At 36.9% G+C, this 21162-nt stretch overlaps 1 protein-coding gene and 1 pseudogene across 1 annotated transcript; both read right to left on the bottom strand.

Moving 5' to 3' along the window:
• Positions 1 to 3236: 3236 nt before the first annotated feature.
• On the bottom strand, positions 3237 to 6508 carry LOC128315978 (glyceraldehyde-3-phosphate dehydrogenase-like; annotated as a pseudogene).
• A 5263-nt stretch (positions 6509 to 11771) lies between these two features.
• Positions 11772 to 13868, bottom strand: LOC106969855 (olfactory receptor 4F3/4F16/4F29). Its single transcript, XM_015066383.2, has one exon. It carries the CDS (start codon positions 13712 to 13714, stop codon positions 12776 to 12778), a length of 939 nt encoding a protein of 312 aa, XP_014921869.2. The 5' UTR covers positions 13715 to 13868; the 3' UTR covers positions 11772 to 12775.
• Positions 13869 to 21162: the final 7294 nt, after the last annotated feature.

Genomic DNA, 21162 nt, shown 5'->3' with positions numbered 1-21162 from the left:
ATTTAAAAGCATTCAAATCATAGAAAGTAGGTTACTGATTACAATGAGAATCAACTAGAATAACATAATTATATCTGGAACTTTTCCCCTGGGAATTATAACCTGTGTGTTAAAGAAATTTAAATTGTTAAAGAAATTACAAATAAAATTAGGAAATATTTTGAGCTGAATCAAAAGAAAAAAGATCTATATAAATTTATATATGTAGTTAAGGAAGTGTTTAAAAGGTAATTAATGGAACTAAATACCTATATTAGAAAGGTATCAGATGAATGACTATGGTTTCTACCTAAAGAAAGGAGAAAAGGGTCAGGGAAGATGGCAGCAGAGTAGGAGGACCTTAGGCTCATCTCATGCCACAAACACAACTAGATAACTATCAAAGCATCCTAAATAGCCCAAAAATTGACCTGAAGACTGGCAGAACAAACTCCACAACTCAAGGTAGAGAAGAAGCCACATCAAACAAGGTAGGAAATGCAGAGACATGGCTTGAGAGATAAACAGATCATGGGTGCTGCAGAAGGGCAAGAGACAGACTAGCCCATAAGGAAGCACAGGGGGAAAATAAATCCCCATAGCAATCAGCTTGGAAAGCCACAGGGGCTGAATTTCATGAGTTCTTGCAACCAGGAGGGCTTAAAGCTTTGAGTTTTAAAGGTCAGTGGGTAGGGCTGGGATAGAGCTCAGAGGACAATGTACCCTCTGGGAGAAAATTCAAGATGCTGATATACAGCATGGAAATAGTGATATGAAGAATGCCTGGGGCACACAGTGAGGAGGTTATCCACCTGTCTCAGAGCACATCCCAAAGAGGCAGCATTCACAGAGAGACCCCTCTAGAAATAAAGGAACTGGCAAGTACAATGTCCCTCTCCTACCCCTGAGCATAAGCACAGGACCACCTGCAGGAATGAGCACAGTGCTGAAACATGCTACCTAACTTGCTTACACCAAGTCCTGCCATTCCCCACCCCACCCACCCAATCTAGTGGAATTGTCCCTCTCAGTGACACTTGCCTTAATCTCAGCTCAGGAGGCCACTCCTCCAGAAGACCAGCCAAAACCCCTACTAACACTGCATCTCCCGACTTGGGAATTTTTCAGAGCCTCGGCTCTAATGGTGTTGTGGACAGATATCATTTCACAAACAGACCAGAGGAGACCTACTTAAAATGTGGCGCATTTAGTCAAGGGACCACACACTGCACACAAGAAGTAAAGAGAGCCTCTGCAGACAACAGACCTGAAGTGGCCAGAACAAAGCTGAAGAGTACACACAGCACACATTGGAGACATTCTCAGAAGTACTAAGCACTGAGGAACAGGGGGTACCTCTCAACAGGGCGCCACGGGACCTCTTCATAAACAGGAGACATAGTGACCTTCTCAAGAACAGGAGACATAGTGACCATCCTAACTACAGACAGGCAGAGAAACTTTGGCAAAATGAAAAGACAGAGAAATTTGTCCCAGATTAAAGAACAGGACAAAGCCATGGTCAGAAATCTAAATGAAACAGATATAAGTAACATACGTGAGAAAGAATTTAAAGTAATGATTATAAGGATACTCACTGGACTTGAGAAACAAGTGGAAGCCACACGTGAGACCCTTAACATAGAGATAAGGAATAAAATAGAAAAGATAAAGGGCTCAATAAATGCAAGTGAGAAACACTCTTGATGGAATGAACAGAAGGGTGGGAGAGGCAGAGGAATGAAATAGTGACATAGAAAAGAGAGTAATGGAGGGGCGCCTGGGTGGCACAGTCGGTTAAGCGTCCGACTTCAGCCAGGTCACGATCTCACGGTCCGTGAGTTCCAGCCCCGCGTCAGGCTCTGGGCTGATGGCTCAGAGCCTGGAGCCTGCTTCCGATTCTGTGTCTCCCTCTCTCTCTGCCCCTCCCCCGTTCATGCTCTGTCTCTCTCTGTCCCAAAAATAAAAATAAACGTTGAAAAAAAAATTAAAAAAAAAAAAGAGTAATGGAAAGTAATCAAGCTGAACAAAAGAGAGAAAAAAGAACTATTCAAAACAAGAACAGACTTTAGGTACTCAGGGACTCCATCAAACGTAATAACACCTGTATTATAGGAGTCCCAGAAGAAGACAGAGAACAGAGGGCAAAAAATTAATTTGAATAAATAATAGCTGAAAACTTTCCTAATGTAACAAAGTAAATATCCAACCAGATCCCGGAGGCACAGAGAATTTCCATCAAAATCAACAAAATCAGACTAACATCAAGACATAATTAAAACTGCAAAATATAGTGATAAAAAAAATCTTAAAAGCAGTAAGACAAAAGAAGTCATTAATTTACAAGGGAAAATCCATTAGACTAACAGGATATTTTTCAACAGAAACTTTCCAAGCCAGAAGGGAATGGCATGACATGTTCAACGTGCTGAATGAGAAAATTTTACATCCCAAAACACTCTTTCTAGCAAGGCTATCATTCAGAATAGAAGAAAACATAAAGAGTTTCCCAGACAAACAAAAACAAATGGAGTTAATGTCCACTAAACTAACCCTGTAAGAAATATTCAAGGGGACACTGAGTGGAAAGGACAAACCAAAAGGGACAGTATAAAAGTAGGAAACACAACAGCAACAAAAATGGATATTTCTGTAAAAAAAATCAGTCAAGAAACTCACCAAAAAAAAGGGTATTAAATACAATAACATACACCTAAAACATGGAGAGGAGAGGAGAGAAGAATGGATTCAAGCTTAAATGACATCAACTTAATATAGGCTACTATACGCAGAAGTCATATACAAAACTAATGATAACCATATATCAAAACCACTAATAAACATGCAAAGAATAAAGAGAAATAAATCCAAATCTAGCACTAAAAAGAATCAGCAAAACATGACAAGATAAAGGCAAGAAAGGATCAGAGACAATCTTCAAAACCAACCACAAAACAAGTAACAAAATGGCAACAGATACATACCTATCAATAATTACTTTGAATATAAATGGACTAAATGTTCTAATCAGAAGACATATGGTGACAAAATGGATTAAAAAATAAAACAACAAGATTCCTCTATATGCTGCCTACAACAGACTCATGTTAGACCTAAGACACTTACTGAATGAAAGTGAGAGGAACAAAAAGTGTCTATCACGCAAATGGATATCAAAGAAAGCCAGAATAGCAATACTTATTTCAGACAAAATACCCTTTATTTCTACGATTTTTCTTTGGCTGTGTACTGTATACTTTATTGATGGTACAATGCAAGGTGGAGCTCCACAAGCCCCTCCTTTTCTTCAAGGACTCTTGGATGGAAACTGTGGAGGTCAAGAGATATTCAGTGTGTTGAGGGAAGAGTTGGGGCAAAGACTCCCCAGCATATGAGAGCCTTTCTCTTCCTGTTGCTCTTGCTGGGGCTGGTGGTCCAAGGGGCTCTTACTCCTTGAAGGCCATGTGGATGATAATGTCTACCACCCAGTCACTGTAGCCAAATTCATCATCATACCAGGAAATGAGCTTGACAAAATAGTCACTAGAAGCAATGCCAACCCCAGTATCAAAGGTGGAAGAGTGCATGTCACTATTAAAGTTGATACTCAGTGTAGCCCAGGATGCCCTTCAAAGGGCCTTCTAATGCCTGCTTCACAACCTTCTTGATGTCATCATATTTGGCAAGTCAAATCTATGACTGACATGCTGTGGGTGGGGGCATAGGAAGGCCATGCCAGAAAGTTTCCCATTCAGCTCAGGGGTGACCTTGCCTATAGTCTTGGTGGTGTCAGTAGAAGCAGGGATGATATTATGGGCAACCCCTCAGCCATCACACCACAGCTTCCCAAAGTGGCAGTCCATGGTCTTCTGGGTGGCAATGATGGCATGGGCTGTGGTCACATGTCCCTCCACAACGCCAAAGTTGTCATGGGTGACCTTGGTCACAGAGGTCAAGTAGTTAGTGGTGCAGGAGGCATTGCTGACAATATTGAGGTAGTTATCATACTTCTCATGGTTCACACCCATCACAAACATGGAGGCATCAGCAGAAGGGTCAGAGATGATGACTCCTTGGGCCCCACCCTTCTAATGAGCCCCAGCTTTCTCCATGGTGGTGATGACCCTAGTGGACTCCACAACATACTCAGGACCAGATTCATCCCATTTGATATTGGCAGGATCTCACTCCTGAAAAATGAAGATGAGCTTTCCATTGATGACAAGTGTCCTGTTCTCAGCCATGGCTGTGCCATGGAACTTGCCAAGGGTGGAATCATATAAGAACATCAGGAACATGTAGACCATGTAGTGGAGGTCAATAAAGGAGTCATTGATGGTGACAATATCCACTTTTCTCGAGTTAAAAGCAGCCCTGGTGACTAGGCACCTAATACACCCAAATCCATTTATTCTGACCTTCTCCATCATTTCTCAGGGACACTGCTGGCACTACACCAGAAGCAGCAGCTTTCTGTTGAACAGGGAGGAGCAGAGAGCCCAAAAAAAAAGACTTTTAAATCAAAAACTATAACAGGAGACAAAGAAGAACACTGTATAATAATAAAGGGGACATTCCAACAAGAAGTATAACAATTATAAATATTTATGCACCCAAGTTGGAAGCACCCAAATATATAAAATAGTTAATAACAAATGTAAAGGAAATAATAATAATACAATAATAGTCCTGACTTTAACACCCCACATACAACAAGGGACAGATCATCTAAACAGGTTGTCAACAAGGAAACAATGGCTGTGAATGACACACTGGAACAATTAGACTTAATAAACATACACAGAATATTCCATCGTAAAACAGAATACACATTCTTTTCAATTGCACACAGAACTATCTCCAGAATAGATCATATATTAGGTCACAAAACAAACTCAAAAAATTCAAGACTAAAGTCATACCATGTGTCTTTTCTGACTACATCCCTATGAAACTAGAAGTCAACCACAAAAAATATATCCAGAAAGAACACAAATACATGGCAGTTAAATAACATGCCACTAAACAATGAATGGGTCAACCAGGAAATCAAAAAACAAATTAAAAAGCACATGGAAAGAATTAAAATGAAAACACTACAATTCAAAACCTCTGGGATACAGCAAAGCAATTCTAAGAGGGAAGTTTATAGCAATACAGACCTATCTCAAGAAACAAGAAAAATATCAAATAAACAACCTAATTTTGCATATACAGTAGCTAGAAAAAGAACAACAAAACCTAAAACCAGCACAAGGAAGGAAATAATAAAGATTAGAGCAGAAATAAATGATATAGAAACAAGCAAACAAACAAACAAAAACACAACAAATCAATAAAACCTGGAACTGGTTCCTTAAAAATAAATCAAAATAATTGATAAACCTCGAGCCAGACTTATCAAAAATAAAAAGGACTCAAATAAAATAAAAAATGAGAGAGGAGAAATAACAACCAACACCACAGAAATACAAATAATTATAAGATAATATGAAAAACTATATGCCAAAAACTGGACAATCTAGAAGAAATGGATAAATTCCTAAAAAACATATAAACTACCAAAACTGAAACAGGAAGAAATAGAAAACTTGAGCAGATCAATGATCAGCAAACAAATTGAATCAGTAATTTAAAAAAAAAAGAAAACCCAACAAACAAAAGTCCAGGATCCAATGGCTTCACAAGCAAATTCCACCCAACATTTAAAAGGCGAAAGATTTATACAGTCTGAAGAGAAACCAGAGTATTCCACCCAACATTTAAAGAGTTCATACCTATTCATCTAAAACTGTTCCAAATAATAGAAAAGGAAGGAAAACTTCCAAATTCATTCCATGAGGCCAGCATTACCCTGATACCAAAACCAGATAAAGATACCACTCAAAAAGAGACCTATAGATATCCCTGAACACAGATGCAAAAATTCTCAATAAAATACTTGCAAATTGAATCCAACAACACATTAAAAAATCATTCACCACAGTCCAGAGGGATTTATTTCTGGGTTGCAAGGGTGGTTCAATATCTGTAAATTAATCAACATGATACACCACATTAATAAAAGAAAAGTGAAGAACATTATGATCATTTCAATAGATGCAAAAAGAATCCATTCATGATAAAAATCCCTCAACAAAATAGATTAGAGGAAACATACCTCAACAGAATAAAGGCCATACATAAACTCAGAGGTAATACCATCCTAAATAGGAAAAAATTGAGAGCTCTTCCTCTACAGTCAGGAACAAATAGGGATGTCCATACTCAACACTTTTATGCAACATAGTAATGGAAGTCTTAGCCAAAGCAGTAAGATAGCAAAAAGAAATAAAAGCATCCAAATCAGCAAGGAAGAAGTAAAACTTAGGTTATTTGTAGAAGACAGTATACTATATATAGAAAACCTGAAAGATTCCACCAAAAAGCTGCTAGAACTGACAGATGGATTCAGTGAAGTTTCAGGATACAAAAATCAATGTGCAGAAATCTGTTGCATTTCTATACACCCATTATGAAGCAGGAGAAGGAGAAATTAAGCAATCAATTCCATTTACAATTGCACCAAAAACCATTAACATACCTAGGAATAAACCTAACCAAAGGGGCAACAGACCTATAATCTGAAAATTGTACAAAACTTATGAAAGAAATTGAAGAAGACACAAAGAAATGGAAAAGCACCCCATGCTCATGGACTGGAAGAACAAATATTGTTAAAATCTCTATACTATCCAATACAATCTACACATTTACTGCAGACCCTATCAAAATACCAATAGCCTTCTTCACAGAACTAGAAGAAACAACTCTAAAATTTGTATGGAACCACAAAAGACCGTGAATAGCCAAAGCAATATTGAAAAAGAAAAGCAAAGCTGGAGGTATCACAATTCTGGACTTCAAATTATATTACAAAGCTGTAGTAATCAAAACCTTATGGTACTAGCACAAAAATATACATATAGATAAATAGAACAGACTAGAAAACCCAGAAAGAAACCCACAACTATATAATCAATCTTCAACAAAGCAGGAAACAATATCCATGGGAAAAAGTCCCTTCAACAAATAGTGTTGCTAAAACTCAACAGCTACCTGCAAAAGAATGGAATTGGACCACTGTCTTACACCAGACACAAAAATACATTCAAAATTGATGAAAGACCTACATGTAAAACCTGAAACCACCAAATTCTAGAACAGAATGCAGCCATTAACTTTTTTGACATCAGCCACAGCAACTTCTTTCTGGACATGTCTCCTGAGGCAAAGGAAACAAAAGCAAAAATAAACTATTAGGACTACCTCAAAATAAAAAGCTTTTTCACAATGAATGAATCAAAAAAACTAAAAGGAAACCTATGGAATGGGAGAAGATATTTGTAAATGACATATCCAATAAAGGGTTAGTATCCAAAATATATAAAGAACTTATCAAACTCAATACCCAAAAAACAAATAATTCAGTTAAAAGGTGGGCAGAAGACATGAACAGACATCTCTCCAAGAATATACAGAGATGCCCAACAGACACATGAAAAGATCCTCATCATTTATCATCAGGGAAATGCAAAACTACAGTATCACCTCACATCTGTCAAAATGGCTAAAATCAACAATACAAGAAATAACAGGTATTGGCAAGGATTTGGAGGAAAAAAAGGAATACTCATGCATCGTTGGTTGGAATGCAAACTGGTACAGTCACTCTGGAAAATAATATGGAGGTTCCTCAAAAAGTTAAAAATAGGGGCATGTGAGTGGCTCAGTTGGTTTAGCACTCGACTCTTGATTTCATTGTAGGTCATGATCTACCAGTTCATGAGATCGAGCCCTGTGTTGTGCTCTTCACTGAGAGCACAGAATCTGCTTGGGATTCTCTCTCCCTCTATGCCCCTCCCCCACTAATGTGTGTGCACCCACTCTCAAAATAAATAAACTGTTTTAAAAAGTTAAAAATAGAACTACCCTATCATCCAGTAATCACATTACTGCGTATTTCCCCAACGAATACAAAAACACTAATTGAAAGTGATACATGAACCCCTTTGTTTATAATAGCATTATTTACAATAGCCAAGATATAGAAGCAGCCCAAGTATCCATGGATTGATGAACAGGTAAAGAAGATGTAATATACATATATAGGAATATTACTCATCCGTAAAAGAGAATGAAATCTTGCCATTTGCAACAACATGGATGGAGCTAGAGAGTAGAATGCTAGGTGAAAAAATTAGTCAGAAAAGACAAATACCATATTTCACTCATATGTGGCATTTAAGAAGCAAAACAAATGAGCATATGGAAAAAAGAGAGAGAGAAATCAAGAAATATACTCTTATTTATAGAGAACTGATGGTTACCAGTGGGGAGGAGGTTGGGGGTATGGTTAAATAGGTAATGGCAATTAAACAGTGCACTTATGATGAACACCAGGTGATGTATGTAACTGTTGAATCACAATAACATACATCTGAAACTAACAACACAGCTAATTGGGATTAAAATAAAAAATTAAAATAAATAATTAGAAAGTAGAAAAGGCAAATTAAAAACAAATAAAGAAGAATATAAACAATACAAACAGAAATTAATGAAATAGGTAACAGAAAACAACAGAAAAAAAAAATAGAACCCAAAGGAAAGAAATAATAAAGAGCAGACCAGAAATAGAGACTAAAATGACAATAGAAAAGATCAATAACACTAAGAGCTTGTTCTTTGAAAAGATAAACAAAATTTTCCTTTAACTAAACTAACCAATAAAAAATAGAGTGCTCAAATAAATGAAATCGGAAATAAAAGAGGTTGCAACAGATACCATAGAGTATGATTATAAGAAAGTACTATAAACAAGTATACACCAACAAATTAGACAACCTAGAAGAATGGATAAATTCCTATAAACACATAATCTTCTAAAACTGAATCATAAAAAAATAGAAAATATGAGTAGACCAACTTCTAGTAACAAGATGAACTGGTAATCAAAAACTTCTCAATAAACAGAAGTCCAAAACCAAACATTTTCACTGGTTAATTCTACCAAACATTCAAAGCAGATTTAATACCTATCCTTCTCAAACTCTTCCAAAATACTGAAGAGAAGGAAATGCTTCCCAAGCATTACCCTGAACCAACACTACACCAGGACAACATAAAAAGAAAAAAAAAAAACAAAAATTACACGCTGATATCCTTGATGAATGTAGCTGTGAAAACCTTCAATAAAATATAAGCAAATTAATTTCAACAATATATAAAAGAATCATACATATTGATCAAGTGGGGATTATTCCAGAGATAAAGGTGATACAACATCCAAAGAAATCAATCGATATGATACAGGTTAACAAAATGAAGTATAAAAATCATAAGATCATCTCAATAGATACAGAAAAAAAATCATATGACAAAATTCGACATTTATTTCTGATAAAAATCTCAACAAAGTGGGTATAGAGGGAACACACCTTAACATAATAAACGCCATGCATGACAAACTCACAGCTAACACCACACTCAATGTTGAAAAATTACAAACTTTCAGTTTTTCACTCTCATCACTTTTATTCAACAAAGTGTTCAAAGTTGTAACCACAGCAATAATGCAAGAAAAAGAAAAAAGGCCACTCAATTATGAAAGGAAAAATAAAACTGTTACTATTTATAGATTATGTAATAGTATATATAAAACAACCCTGAAGCTTCCACCAAAAACCTTGAGGAACTGTTAAACAAATTCAGAAAAGTTTGAGGATACAAAATTAATACATATAAATCTATGGTGTTCCCTATACACTAATAACAAAATATCGGAAAGAAAAACTAAGAAATAAACCCCAACTCCAATTACATCAAAAAGAGGGGCTCATGAGTGGCTCAGTTGATCAAGCATCCAACTCTTAATTTTGGCTCAGGTCATGATCCCAGGGTCATGGGATCAAGTCCCGCATTGTGGAGCCTGCTTAAGATTCTTTCTCTCCCTCTGTTCCTCTCCCCTGCTCACACTCTCTCTCTCTCAAAAAACAAAACAAACAAAATAGTAATCAAAACAATATGGTATTGGCATAAAAAGAGACACACAGATCAATGGAACAGAATTGAGCACCCGGAAAAAAACCCACACATATACGGACAATTTATGTATGACAAAGGAGCCAAGAACATACAATGGAGAAAGGACAGTCTCTTCAATAAATGGTGGTAGGAAAACTGAACAGCCACATGCAAAAGAATTAAAGTAAACCACTATCTTACACCATACATAAAAATCAACTCCAAATAGGTTAAAGATTTGAACATAAGACCTGAAACCACAAAATTCCTAGAAGAAAATATAGTCAGTCTTGACCTTGGTCTTAGCAATGTTTATGAATCTGACTCCAAAGGCAAGAGAAACAAAAGCGAAAATAAACAAATGGGCATACATCAAACTAAAAAGCTTCTACATAGCAAAGGAAACCATCATAAAAATGAAAAGACAACCTAATAAAGTGGAGAATATATTTGCAAATCACATATCTAGTAACAGGTTAATATCCAAAATATGTACAGAATTCACACAACTCAATAACAATAAATCAAACAGATTTTTTAAGTGGACAGAGGATCTAAGTAGACACTTTTCCAAGAAAGACATACTACCAAAAGGCACGTGAAAAGATATTTGTATATCACTAAATATTAGAGAAGTGCAAATCAAAACCACAATGAGACATCGCTTCACGCTTGTTAAAATGGCTATAAGCAAAAGACAAGAAGTAAGGGTTGGAGAGAACATAGATAAAAAGGAAATTTAATACACTGTTGGTGGAAATGTAAATTGGTGTGTCCACCATGGAAAATAGTAGAGATTCCTCAAAAAATTTACATCTACCATATGATACAGCTATACCACTTCTGGGAATTCATTCAAAGAATATTAAAACACTAATTCAAAAAGATATATGTACCACTATGTGCACTGCAGCACTATTTTCAATAGACAATATAAGGAAGCAGCTTAAGTATCCATGGATACTTTATCCAATGGATGAAAAAGATGTGGTATATATAAACAAGATAAAACTACTCAGCCACAAAGAAAAATGAAATCTTGCCATTTACAACAACATATATGGACTTCAAGGCTATTATGCTAAGTGAAATAAGTCAGAGACAAATATTGTATGATTTTACTGATCTGTGGAATCCAAAAACAAAAAAGTAAAACAAACAAACAAAAACAATACAAACCCAAACTCATAGATACAGTGAAGAGATTGATGCTCACCAAAGGGGAAGAATATGGGGGGTGGGGGTGAAATGGTCAATCGTATACTAATGAACAATAACTAGACTTTTGGTGGTAATCACTTTGTCATGTATACCGATGTCAAATTATAACACTGTACACCAGAAACATATATAATGTTATATATTAATTTTACCTTAATAAAAATAAGCTGAAAAATCTCTGGAATGCTGATAATATCTTTTTAAAAGGTACAAACTACCAATAGACAATGAAAGAGAGGAATATATTGAACGTCTTAGATATATTTCTTTTCTTATTATTATTTTGAGAGAAAGAAGAGCATGTGCAAGCTCGGGAGAGGGGCAGAGGAAAAGGGAGAGAGGGAGGGAGAGAGAGACAGAGAATCCCAAGCAGGCTCCACACCCAGCACAGAGCCCAATGCGGGACTTGATCCCATGACCGTGAGATCACGATCTGAGCCAAAATCACGAATCTGATGCTCAACCAACGGAGCCACCCAGGCGCCCCTTGCAGATATTCCATAACGAGAGAATATTAGGAACAGCTTTTCCAATAATGATGACAACATAGATTAATATGCACATTTCTTTAAAGACACAGACTACCAACAATTGAATTTATAGTTGAAAACTTTCTCCTAGAGAAAACTGCAGGCTAAAATTACTTCTCTGGTAAATTTTACCAAACATTTAAGAAAGAAACTACAACATTTCTACAAAACTTCTGCAGTAAATTTAAAACAAGGAAATATATTCTAAAAGGCCACCATTATCCTGATACTAAACTAGATAAAGCACTGTTTCATAACCCAACATCCACTGCTGATTTTAAAAACTAAATAGAAAGGAATTTCTTCAGCCTGATAAAAAGCTCGTATTAAAGACCTATACCTAGCATCATACTTAACAAAAAAATGAAAGTTTTTCTTATAAGAATAAAAACAAGTCAAAGATGTTCACCCTAACCACTTGTATATTCAGCACTACACTATTTGACCTGGCAAGTACAATAAGGAAACAGAAATGAATAAAATTATCCATACTAGAATAAAAGAAGTAAAATGTGCTTATGCACTGAAAAAATGACCATCTATGAGGAAGATCCTACTTACTCTGTAAAAAACCAAGAGGAAGTGAACGATTTTGCAAGTTTTCAAAATACAATTTCAATAAAAAAAATCTATTTCTATAATTAGCAATAAACAATTATAAACTAAACAAAAATGCCATTTAAAACAGCACCAAAAATTAAAATAATTAGGAACAAATCTCAAGAAAGATATGCAAGACCTGTTCACCCGAAACTATATAACATTGCTGAAATAAATTAAATGGGACTTCCATAGATAGCGAGATATACTGTTTCCATGGCTCACTCTTTATAAGGATTAAATAGATTCATCATGTAAGAATTATGTCACAGCTGTGATAACACTCATATCAATATTTGATGTCCCAAATTTTCTGAATCCAAAATATCAAAGATAGAAACAAAAGGCTATCCCATGATTAGTGAGAAGTCATATATCACTTATGAGATCTTCCTGTAAATCACTAGCTGTCTGCACACTCTCTTGATTGCTGCCTTCATCTCTTTATTCCTGAGCGTGTAGATGACTGGATTCAGAAAAGGAGTGATGACTGCATCAAAAATGGCAAGAAATTTGTCCATCTGGGAATTGGGATGTGGCCATGTATAGACAAACATGGTTGGACCAAAAAACAAAAGGACCACAGTGATGTGAGCTGACAGGGTGGAAACGGCTTTGGATGAACCACCTGAGGAATGTTTCCAAACAGAAAAAAGGATGAAGACGTAGGAGATGAGGAGTATGAAGAAGGAACCCACACAGATAAACCCACTGTTAACAGTGACCATGAACTGCAATCTGTAGGTATCTGTACAGGCCAGTCTGAGGAGCCGAGGAAGGTCACAGTAAAAGCTGTCCAATACATTAGGACCACAGAAGGGTAAATTAACAATGAATGCTAGTTGGAACAGTGAGTGACTGACACCAAGGGCCCAGGCAGCAGCCAGAAACAAAATGCACATTCGTGGGCTCATGATGGTCAAGTAGTGGAGAGGCTTGCAGATGGCAACATATCTGTCAAAGGCCATGGCGATGAGCAGCACCATCTCCACACCACCAATGACGTGGATGAAGAAGATCTGGGCGATGCAGCCTCCAAAGGAGATGACTTTGTGCTTTCTGAAAAGGTCATAAATCATCTTGGGTGAGGTGGCAGAGCAGGCTCCCAAGTCAATGAAAGAGAGATTGGCCAGTAGGAAGTACATGGGGGAATGCAACTGAGGATCAACGGTCACAGAGAACACAATGAGGATGTTCCCGGTCATGCTTGCCACATAGAGCACAGAGGAGAACACCAGGAGGAGAAGCTGGATCTCCCATGAATGAGTGAGTCCCAGAAACACAAACTCAGACACAACCGAGTGATTCCCTCCATCCATTGATCCAGCCAACTGGGCTGCCAATGAAATAAGAACTAAGAAAATGAGGAGGAAAATGTGATTATGGAGATAATAGGTCACAGAATTACTAATGTTTCAATATTCTTATGAATGAAAAGGATATAGTTATCTACTTCCTCAAATATAAAAAAAGCAAAAATCAACACACTACCATCACATGTGTGAGTTAAGACATAATTTTAAACTATCACCAATACTCTTACTGCAACGTTCTGTTCTCAAATGAACAGATTAGCCATGAACATGGACAGATGAGTACCCATGACATTCATTGTCTGTTTAAATCACTTTTGAGGGCGCCTGAGTGGCTCAGTCCTTTGAGCATCCAACTTCAGCTCCAGTCATGATCTCATGGTTCGTGAGTTCAAGTCCCACATCAGTGTCTGTACTGACAGCTTGGAGCCTGGAGTCTACTCCTGATTCTGTGTCTCTCTCTCTGCCCATTCCCCCCACCCTCAGAAATAAATAAAAAAACATTAAAAATTTTTTTATTTAAATCACTTCTGATATTGACTATTTCTCACTTCTAACATAGTCCATCTTACTTTTATGTATGTCCTCATAATCTACTCCTCTTGCCAGATTGCTCCCACAATTTTCTGATAAAAAGTAGGATGAGAGGAAAGCATGATTAACAAATCAATTGTCACCTTGAGTGAGAGAGTGACTAATATATGAGTTGAGACTAAATTAAGACTGGCTGTAGATTAAGATTGAATAAAGACACTGACTGGGGTATGTGAAATTGAACAGCCCACTAGTAAAACACTTGTTAGGTGGACTCTAAAAACGGAACAAGTGTTTTCCATCACATTTTATTATGTTCACTATCCTGGGTGCCTCTAGTTCCCATGCAATTTTTCATAACTACAAAGCCCTAAACTGGCCTCAACATTCAATAAAAACGTCATGCCACTAGGATGCAAGGCTTTTTCCAAACCTAATAAATGTGTATTTGAAAGATTTCACCAGATTCTGCTAAGGTGCATGCCTAAAGTGGCCACCAAGTGTGTAACATATTTTTGCAAACAGCTTTTCCCTACCCATCCATATGAAAGTATTAAAGATCAGCACTTGGAATAGCTAGGATTATATGTTTTAATTCATCAGTGTCTCATCCTCCCTTTGGTGTCAAACTTTATGTCCACTGACATCCCCACCCACACCATTTAAAGTGCTTAGTACCACCTGCAGGTAACCTGTTGTTGTGTGGTATTTTCCTGCTTACTGTGAAATCTATTCAGATATTTTATCTTCAAGGCAATTTGTATTTTGTACTTTTGATTTAGGATTATAAAATAAGAATGTCAAACATTAATAAATCACATTTTAAGAAAAACAGAGGATCTTTCTTCTTGATCTTAAACCATAAAATGCAAAATGTGACACTGGAGATTCAGTCCTTTAATATGTATAATATATATATGTGAAGTGGATGGTGAGCAGACAACAGTGTTCTATTTGTCTCTGTGTTCAGATACCTACCTCGATCATATCCTGTAATAGAGAGTAATTTCCAAAAACAATAATAAGGTTGATCATTTTAGAATTGATGAGGTACAGTAGAACGGTATAATGACATCCTTCATTTTTACAACTACAATTCCAGACTTTCTCACACAAAGGAGCATCTAACTGATGCCCTCAGTCATCCCAGACTGCAAAACACATGGAGACTATCACTGTGTCCTGCCCCCCATTCTGGGTCTCCACCACTAGCATGAATCTCTATTCTCAACCACATGTAGTGATTATACTGTTACCTCTTGAACTAACAGTCTACAGTCTCAAGATGCACACTTTCTATTCGCAGAAAACTGGGGCCTAGAGTAGGGGGCACTTATGCTGCTCATCCAGGGAGGAAAAGACAGCTCCAGCTCAGAAAAGGACTGACAGGATGGATATGCATGGGGAAGTGATAAAGGCACTGGAGAGGGAGTCAGGAAACTCAGTAATTATTGAAAAAGTCCTAAGGCCTTGATGAGGAAAAGCACATTTCCCCAGCATAATGAGATGAAAATTCTCATGGAACTATGTAAAGTCTATTTTGTCCATTTGGTCATCATTCAGATGAAAAACATGAGACCCATCAAAGTAAACAGAGTTTCCAAGATTCGCACAAGTGGCAATCTGGGGACCAAAACTTATGTGTCTTGATTCTTATTCCAAAAAGAAAGATCCTAGGGAAAACAATCAAGTAAAAGAAAGCAAAACTCAAAACAGTGATTTTTTTCTTGGTTAAAATCAAAGCTAACTAGAGACATTCATCCATAATGTCCATTACTCTATAGCAAACTAACAATAATTAAATATTACATAGAATGTGTACTCAATTAAAAATTATTTGACTAGTACAATAGGAAATTATACCTGGGAAAGTGATTATTCATTGCTATTATAATTTGTATACTGATTCTCTGTATTTTGGTGGTTATGTAACTAGTCGCTACAATGGTAAAAAACTTAACATAATGTTTCTAGGAATTCCATCCTTTGGTCTTTCTAAAAGATTTTTTTAAAGTAGGGGCGCCTGGGTGGCTCAGTCGGTTAAGCGGCGACTTCGCTCAGGTCATGATCTCGCGGTCCGTGAGTTCGAGCCCCGCGTTGGGCTCTGTGCTGACAGCTCAGAGCCTGGAGCCTGTTTCAGATTCTGTGTCTCCCTCTCTCTGACCCTCCCCTGTTCATGCTCTGTCTCTCTCTGTCTCAAAAATAAACATTAAAAAAAAAAATTTAAAGTAATCTCTATACCCAGTGTGGGGCTCGAACACATGACCCCGAGATCAAGAGTCGCATGCTCTACCAACTGAGCCAGCCACCCACCCCAGTCTTTCTAAATTTTATTGTCCTCAAAGGTCGATTAAAATCCCAAATACTTCTTGCAGCTTTTGTTAACCATTTTCCTTGATACTGATTTATTCCTTTGCTAACTCCTGTAAGTCAAAGAAAACAGTTGGAAAAAAACATGAATTGTACACATACAAATACAAATCTAATGTATTATACAACACATGCCAAGTGAATACTAAAATAAATATGTGGTCAGTTGGGGCGTGGGAAGGGAAATGTGCTATAGACATTCAAAGGTAGATGGTAACTGGTATCAGCAAGAGCAGATGGATAGCAGATGGCTACCCTAAGAACACAGATATTGATCTGGTCCTTTGGGAATTATAATTGAATAAAAAGAGAGACACAATATGTGGAAAATACCTTGAATTATATAATATGAAACTAACTTTTAATAGTAACCATCATTATGCATGTAGGTATAGCCCATACTATGAGAAGTTAGAGTAATAACCCCAGGCTGTAGTAAGGCAATGCCTTTAGGTCAGTGATCTTTACTATTTTTTATTCTCTCATTTCTTGGTCTTCTTTTCCAATTGTTTTAAATGACACAAGGGGAAATTTTTCATTTAAAAACTTACAGTAGCCATGACTAATAGTCTCCCCATGAGAAGGCACCTAAGGCCTTGTAGCATATTTCTTGGTAGGGGTCAGATAGCATTTAATCTTCAAGCCTATACTCAGCACTCAGTTTATTTTCTTGAAGTCTTGAAATAATCTAGGATGCAGAAAAAAATAAAGCAGAGAGAAAAGAGAAAGAATGAAGATTTTAAATGTGGAGGGAAATAAGAAAAGGGGGAAATTAGGAAAGATATTTATGATAAAGGGAAAAAAAGAAACTGTTAGAAAAAAAGAGAAAAAGCTAAACAAGGTTCAGATGGTATTAAATATGGCAGCCAAGGTTAGTAAGAACACAGGTAAATTAAAGAGAACACCAATCTCTCACCTTTAATTCACTGATTCAGGGTTGCTCCTGACTTTGACATTGGATAGGATTTAAGGTAGGCAGATGCTTCTATTACTTGCCTTATTCAGGCTCACAGTTTCTGTGAAAATCACACATGATAATAAATGGATAGACGGCCTTTTATACTGTATAATGACATACACAATTCACTGTAAAATATTTAACTGTTTTTTAATGATTTGAGAAGTCTAGTCATATACTAAGCAGGAAAAAGAGGCATAGCGAACAACAGAAAATAGCCATGTGAAATTCTCCCCACTGTGTGTTTTCTCTGGGTTCTACTATCCCAGTAGGGTTATCTGTCCACTTAACTTCTCCTGCTGAGGGTCACAGTAACTTCCAAAGGTGGTATTCTTCTACATGGTGGACTTATCGTACAGTGATAGGCTCACAGTCAAAAGTCCAGAAATCATTTCCAAATTTTCATCTCTATATTCTTCAATACTAAAAACACAAAAATTCACAGACTGCCTTTCACAAATTATAGTAGAATGATTAGCAGCTTGGGCTTTGATGGCAGGCATCACCATTCACTTGCTATGTGAGAACGTGACCTCTGTGAGCTTCAGGATTCTCATAACTAATGTGGAGATCATAATACCTCTTTGCAGGGTGTTGTGAGAAATGAATGATATATATAAACTTACCTAAACTCAGTGCCTACCACATAGTATGGCACAATAAATGTTTTCTATTATATACTGAAGAATAATGCACACGAGTGACTTTTTAAGTACAGAAATCATTCGTCAAATTCTGAAACTTCCATTATTCTAAAGCATTGAAACTAGACCTGGTTTTAGGCAAAGCTTTCATATCCACACTTGCATTCAATCACTTGAGCATATTTCCCAAATAACAATTTTGCTCCTTAGTGGAAATACTAATCACTTTCACATCTGCTGTTCCAAGAATCCAAAGCCATAAATTTCAATTAAAAAAAAATTTTTTTTTCTGACCACCACAGAGAACACTGGACATTTCCCTTGTCATTAGTGGTAAGAGGGAGAAGGGAATGGAGAAAGGGCCAAGGTGGGTGCTTTAAGAAATTTTTGAAGACTCTGCCCATCCAGGCTCAAATATGTGCTGATCTGCCAGCACAGACTCTGTGGAAAACAGACTCTTCTTTCAAACTGCCTTTTTCACACAAAATTCTTTCATTTTTACTTCTACTTTAATTGTACGAGTGGAGAAAGCAGGGGTACTTCAGGTACATTATAGTCACATTCAAAACCAAAGTCTTAGGTATGTTATATTCCCCATTCTTCTCACTTATTCATTTTGTTAAAGTGGAAATGCTTAGTATGTGTCAGACCTCAAGATGGACCAATGTTGTACAAAGTCAGTCCTTATCCAACCTGTATATAAATATACTTCAGGTATTGCATGACACATGTCATAGAAGTGTCCTCTAATACATGAGGAGAGTGGGAAAAGACAACTATAGTGATGAGAAAAGGCAGCATACCAGATGTGGCATTTGTGTATAGCTTTAAGAATTGGTAAATATTACAATACACAGCATCCAAGAGAGTCATTTCAAGCAGATGGTAAAATATGAAAAATAGGTAAGTTTGGTGCTCACTGGGCTAAGGGTGAAGCATGCAGATTATCTACAGAATAGATATTGGTTTTGGAGAAGAGAAAACGTAAGATGAGAAAAAAATGGTAGAGATTAGTTTGTGCCTCACCTTAAGAACTAATACAGATATTCAAGAATTATTAAGTAAATGTACAGAGTCAATGAAGAGGATGCAAGGAATTGGTGATAAGGCCAGTAATTAGGGAAGATGCTCCATCTGAAAGTGTGATGGGTCATTTGGAGGAAAGAAACAATGGAGGCAGGAAGTCCTCTAAAGAGAATGCTGAAATAAAGCAGATCCTGGGGGGCTATACAGATGTACTAAAATTTAAGATTTTAGCTTTAAGACTGTCAAAGCAAAAACGAAAATACTAAGAAATACACAAAAAATTGGTGGCCAGTTAAAGTTGGAGTGAACCCGAAGAGTGACGTCAAAGATGACATCAATGTTAGACCATGAATAGATAGGACAATGGCAGATTCATTTTTATAAATAAGGAAAATGGACACAGAATTTGTGAGGATGGAGAAAATAGATGATTTTATTTATATTAAACAATTAGAGTTTCAGATACTAGTAAGATATCCAGGTGGAAATATGAGTCAGGATGTATGGGAAGAAATACAGGTCCAAAATATAACTGTATAACAATCCATGTGAGTAATAACTGAATGTACAAGAGTGAATAAGGTCCCTGAGGGAAAGAGTATGGAGGGGGAAAAAAAGCAAAGACCCAACCATATAGAAATTCATAGTGAAAATGTGAAAGGAGACAAAGGAGCCAACAAATTGGACAAAACAATCACAGAGGTCAGAGGACAATAAGTGGTGAGCCAGAGAAGCCAAAATTGAAGAGACAAAGTGAAAGATGAAATAGAAGAAAGGGAAGGAGTAGAGAAATTTTATGACAGTGAAGAAAATGTGATGAGAGAGTAAAAATATATATATAAGAAAATTGAGATACCAACTCACATAAATTTCTTTGCTTTGTAAATGGGCAGTTTGGCATATCAGAGGCACACACTGTAAATATCAAGTGGGTTCATTAATGAATAAATAATATAATAAATGAGAGAGAATTGTCAAAGAAGGATGAATGAAAGGTCTTCATTAGGGGCCGGATGACAATGTTTTCGAAGAACCTGCATGCCGCTGTGTTGTGACACACACTGTTAATATTCAGCAGCCTGAAAGCAATCAAAGAGCTGTGACCAGTAGGAAGAGGGAGGAGCAGTTCAGTGGCAGGTGAGGCAGAAGCTTACAAAGGGATGAAGTTTCTAGATCCTGAATAGATGGACCAGGTGGCTAAGCTGAACATAAATCATAGGCCATAAAGGAAGTCACAGAACCTGAAAAAATAACTAAAAACAACACAAAATTAAAAAACACAAGCTCAAACAGCTGGGAAACTTGAAAAGGAAGATAAATAGTCATGTGATAAACTTTGAGTCTTCTGTGATATTCTTCTATAGCTGTATTCTTATTCTTTGAGGCCTAGATGTACACTTTCCCCTACTCATATCCTCATCTGCCTATACAGAAAGACTCTCCTTCATGGGCTTGGTTCCTGCTCCATCCTCCTTCTCTAGGATGCCAGCAGCAACATGCCTCATAGAAGGCTGACATCAGAGGGGAGTTGAGGAAAACAATTTTTACATTCCTGGAACACAGAAATCTTAGCTGCTGATTTACTCACTAAAGAGTGTCCTTCTGTCCCTCCCACTTACCTGCTTTGCCAAGAAAATTGAGAGGATAGCATCATTAAAGATTCAGATAGATTATAGTTCTTCCAAAATCAAAGGAATCCTATACAGGATCATTAAAGACACTCACAAATAGCTGTATAAAACAATCAGAGCGGCAGCTAATTATATCCCCAGGAGGTAGTGACCAAGTGATGCTGCAGAGATCTGGGATTGCCAAACTGAAATTACTTGGCCTGGGGAATTATTGCCTATAGTTGTTTCGGTTTTCCCAATGAAGCCCAGCAGAAAAGCTAACAGTGTTAATAAGAAAACAATGAGAGGCAT

The sequence above is a fragment of the Acinonyx jubatus genome, chromosome B3 (genome assembly GCF_027475565.1).
Source record: "Acinonyx jubatus isolate Ajub_Pintada_27869175 chromosome B3, VMU_Ajub_asm_v1.0, whole genome shotgun sequence".
Classification (NCBI taxonomy): domain Eukaryota; kingdom Metazoa; phylum Chordata; class Mammalia; order Carnivora; family Felidae; genus Acinonyx; species Acinonyx jubatus.
Note: the sequence above shows the minus strand (reverse complement) of the source record. Positions and strands in the feature narration are given on the sequence as shown.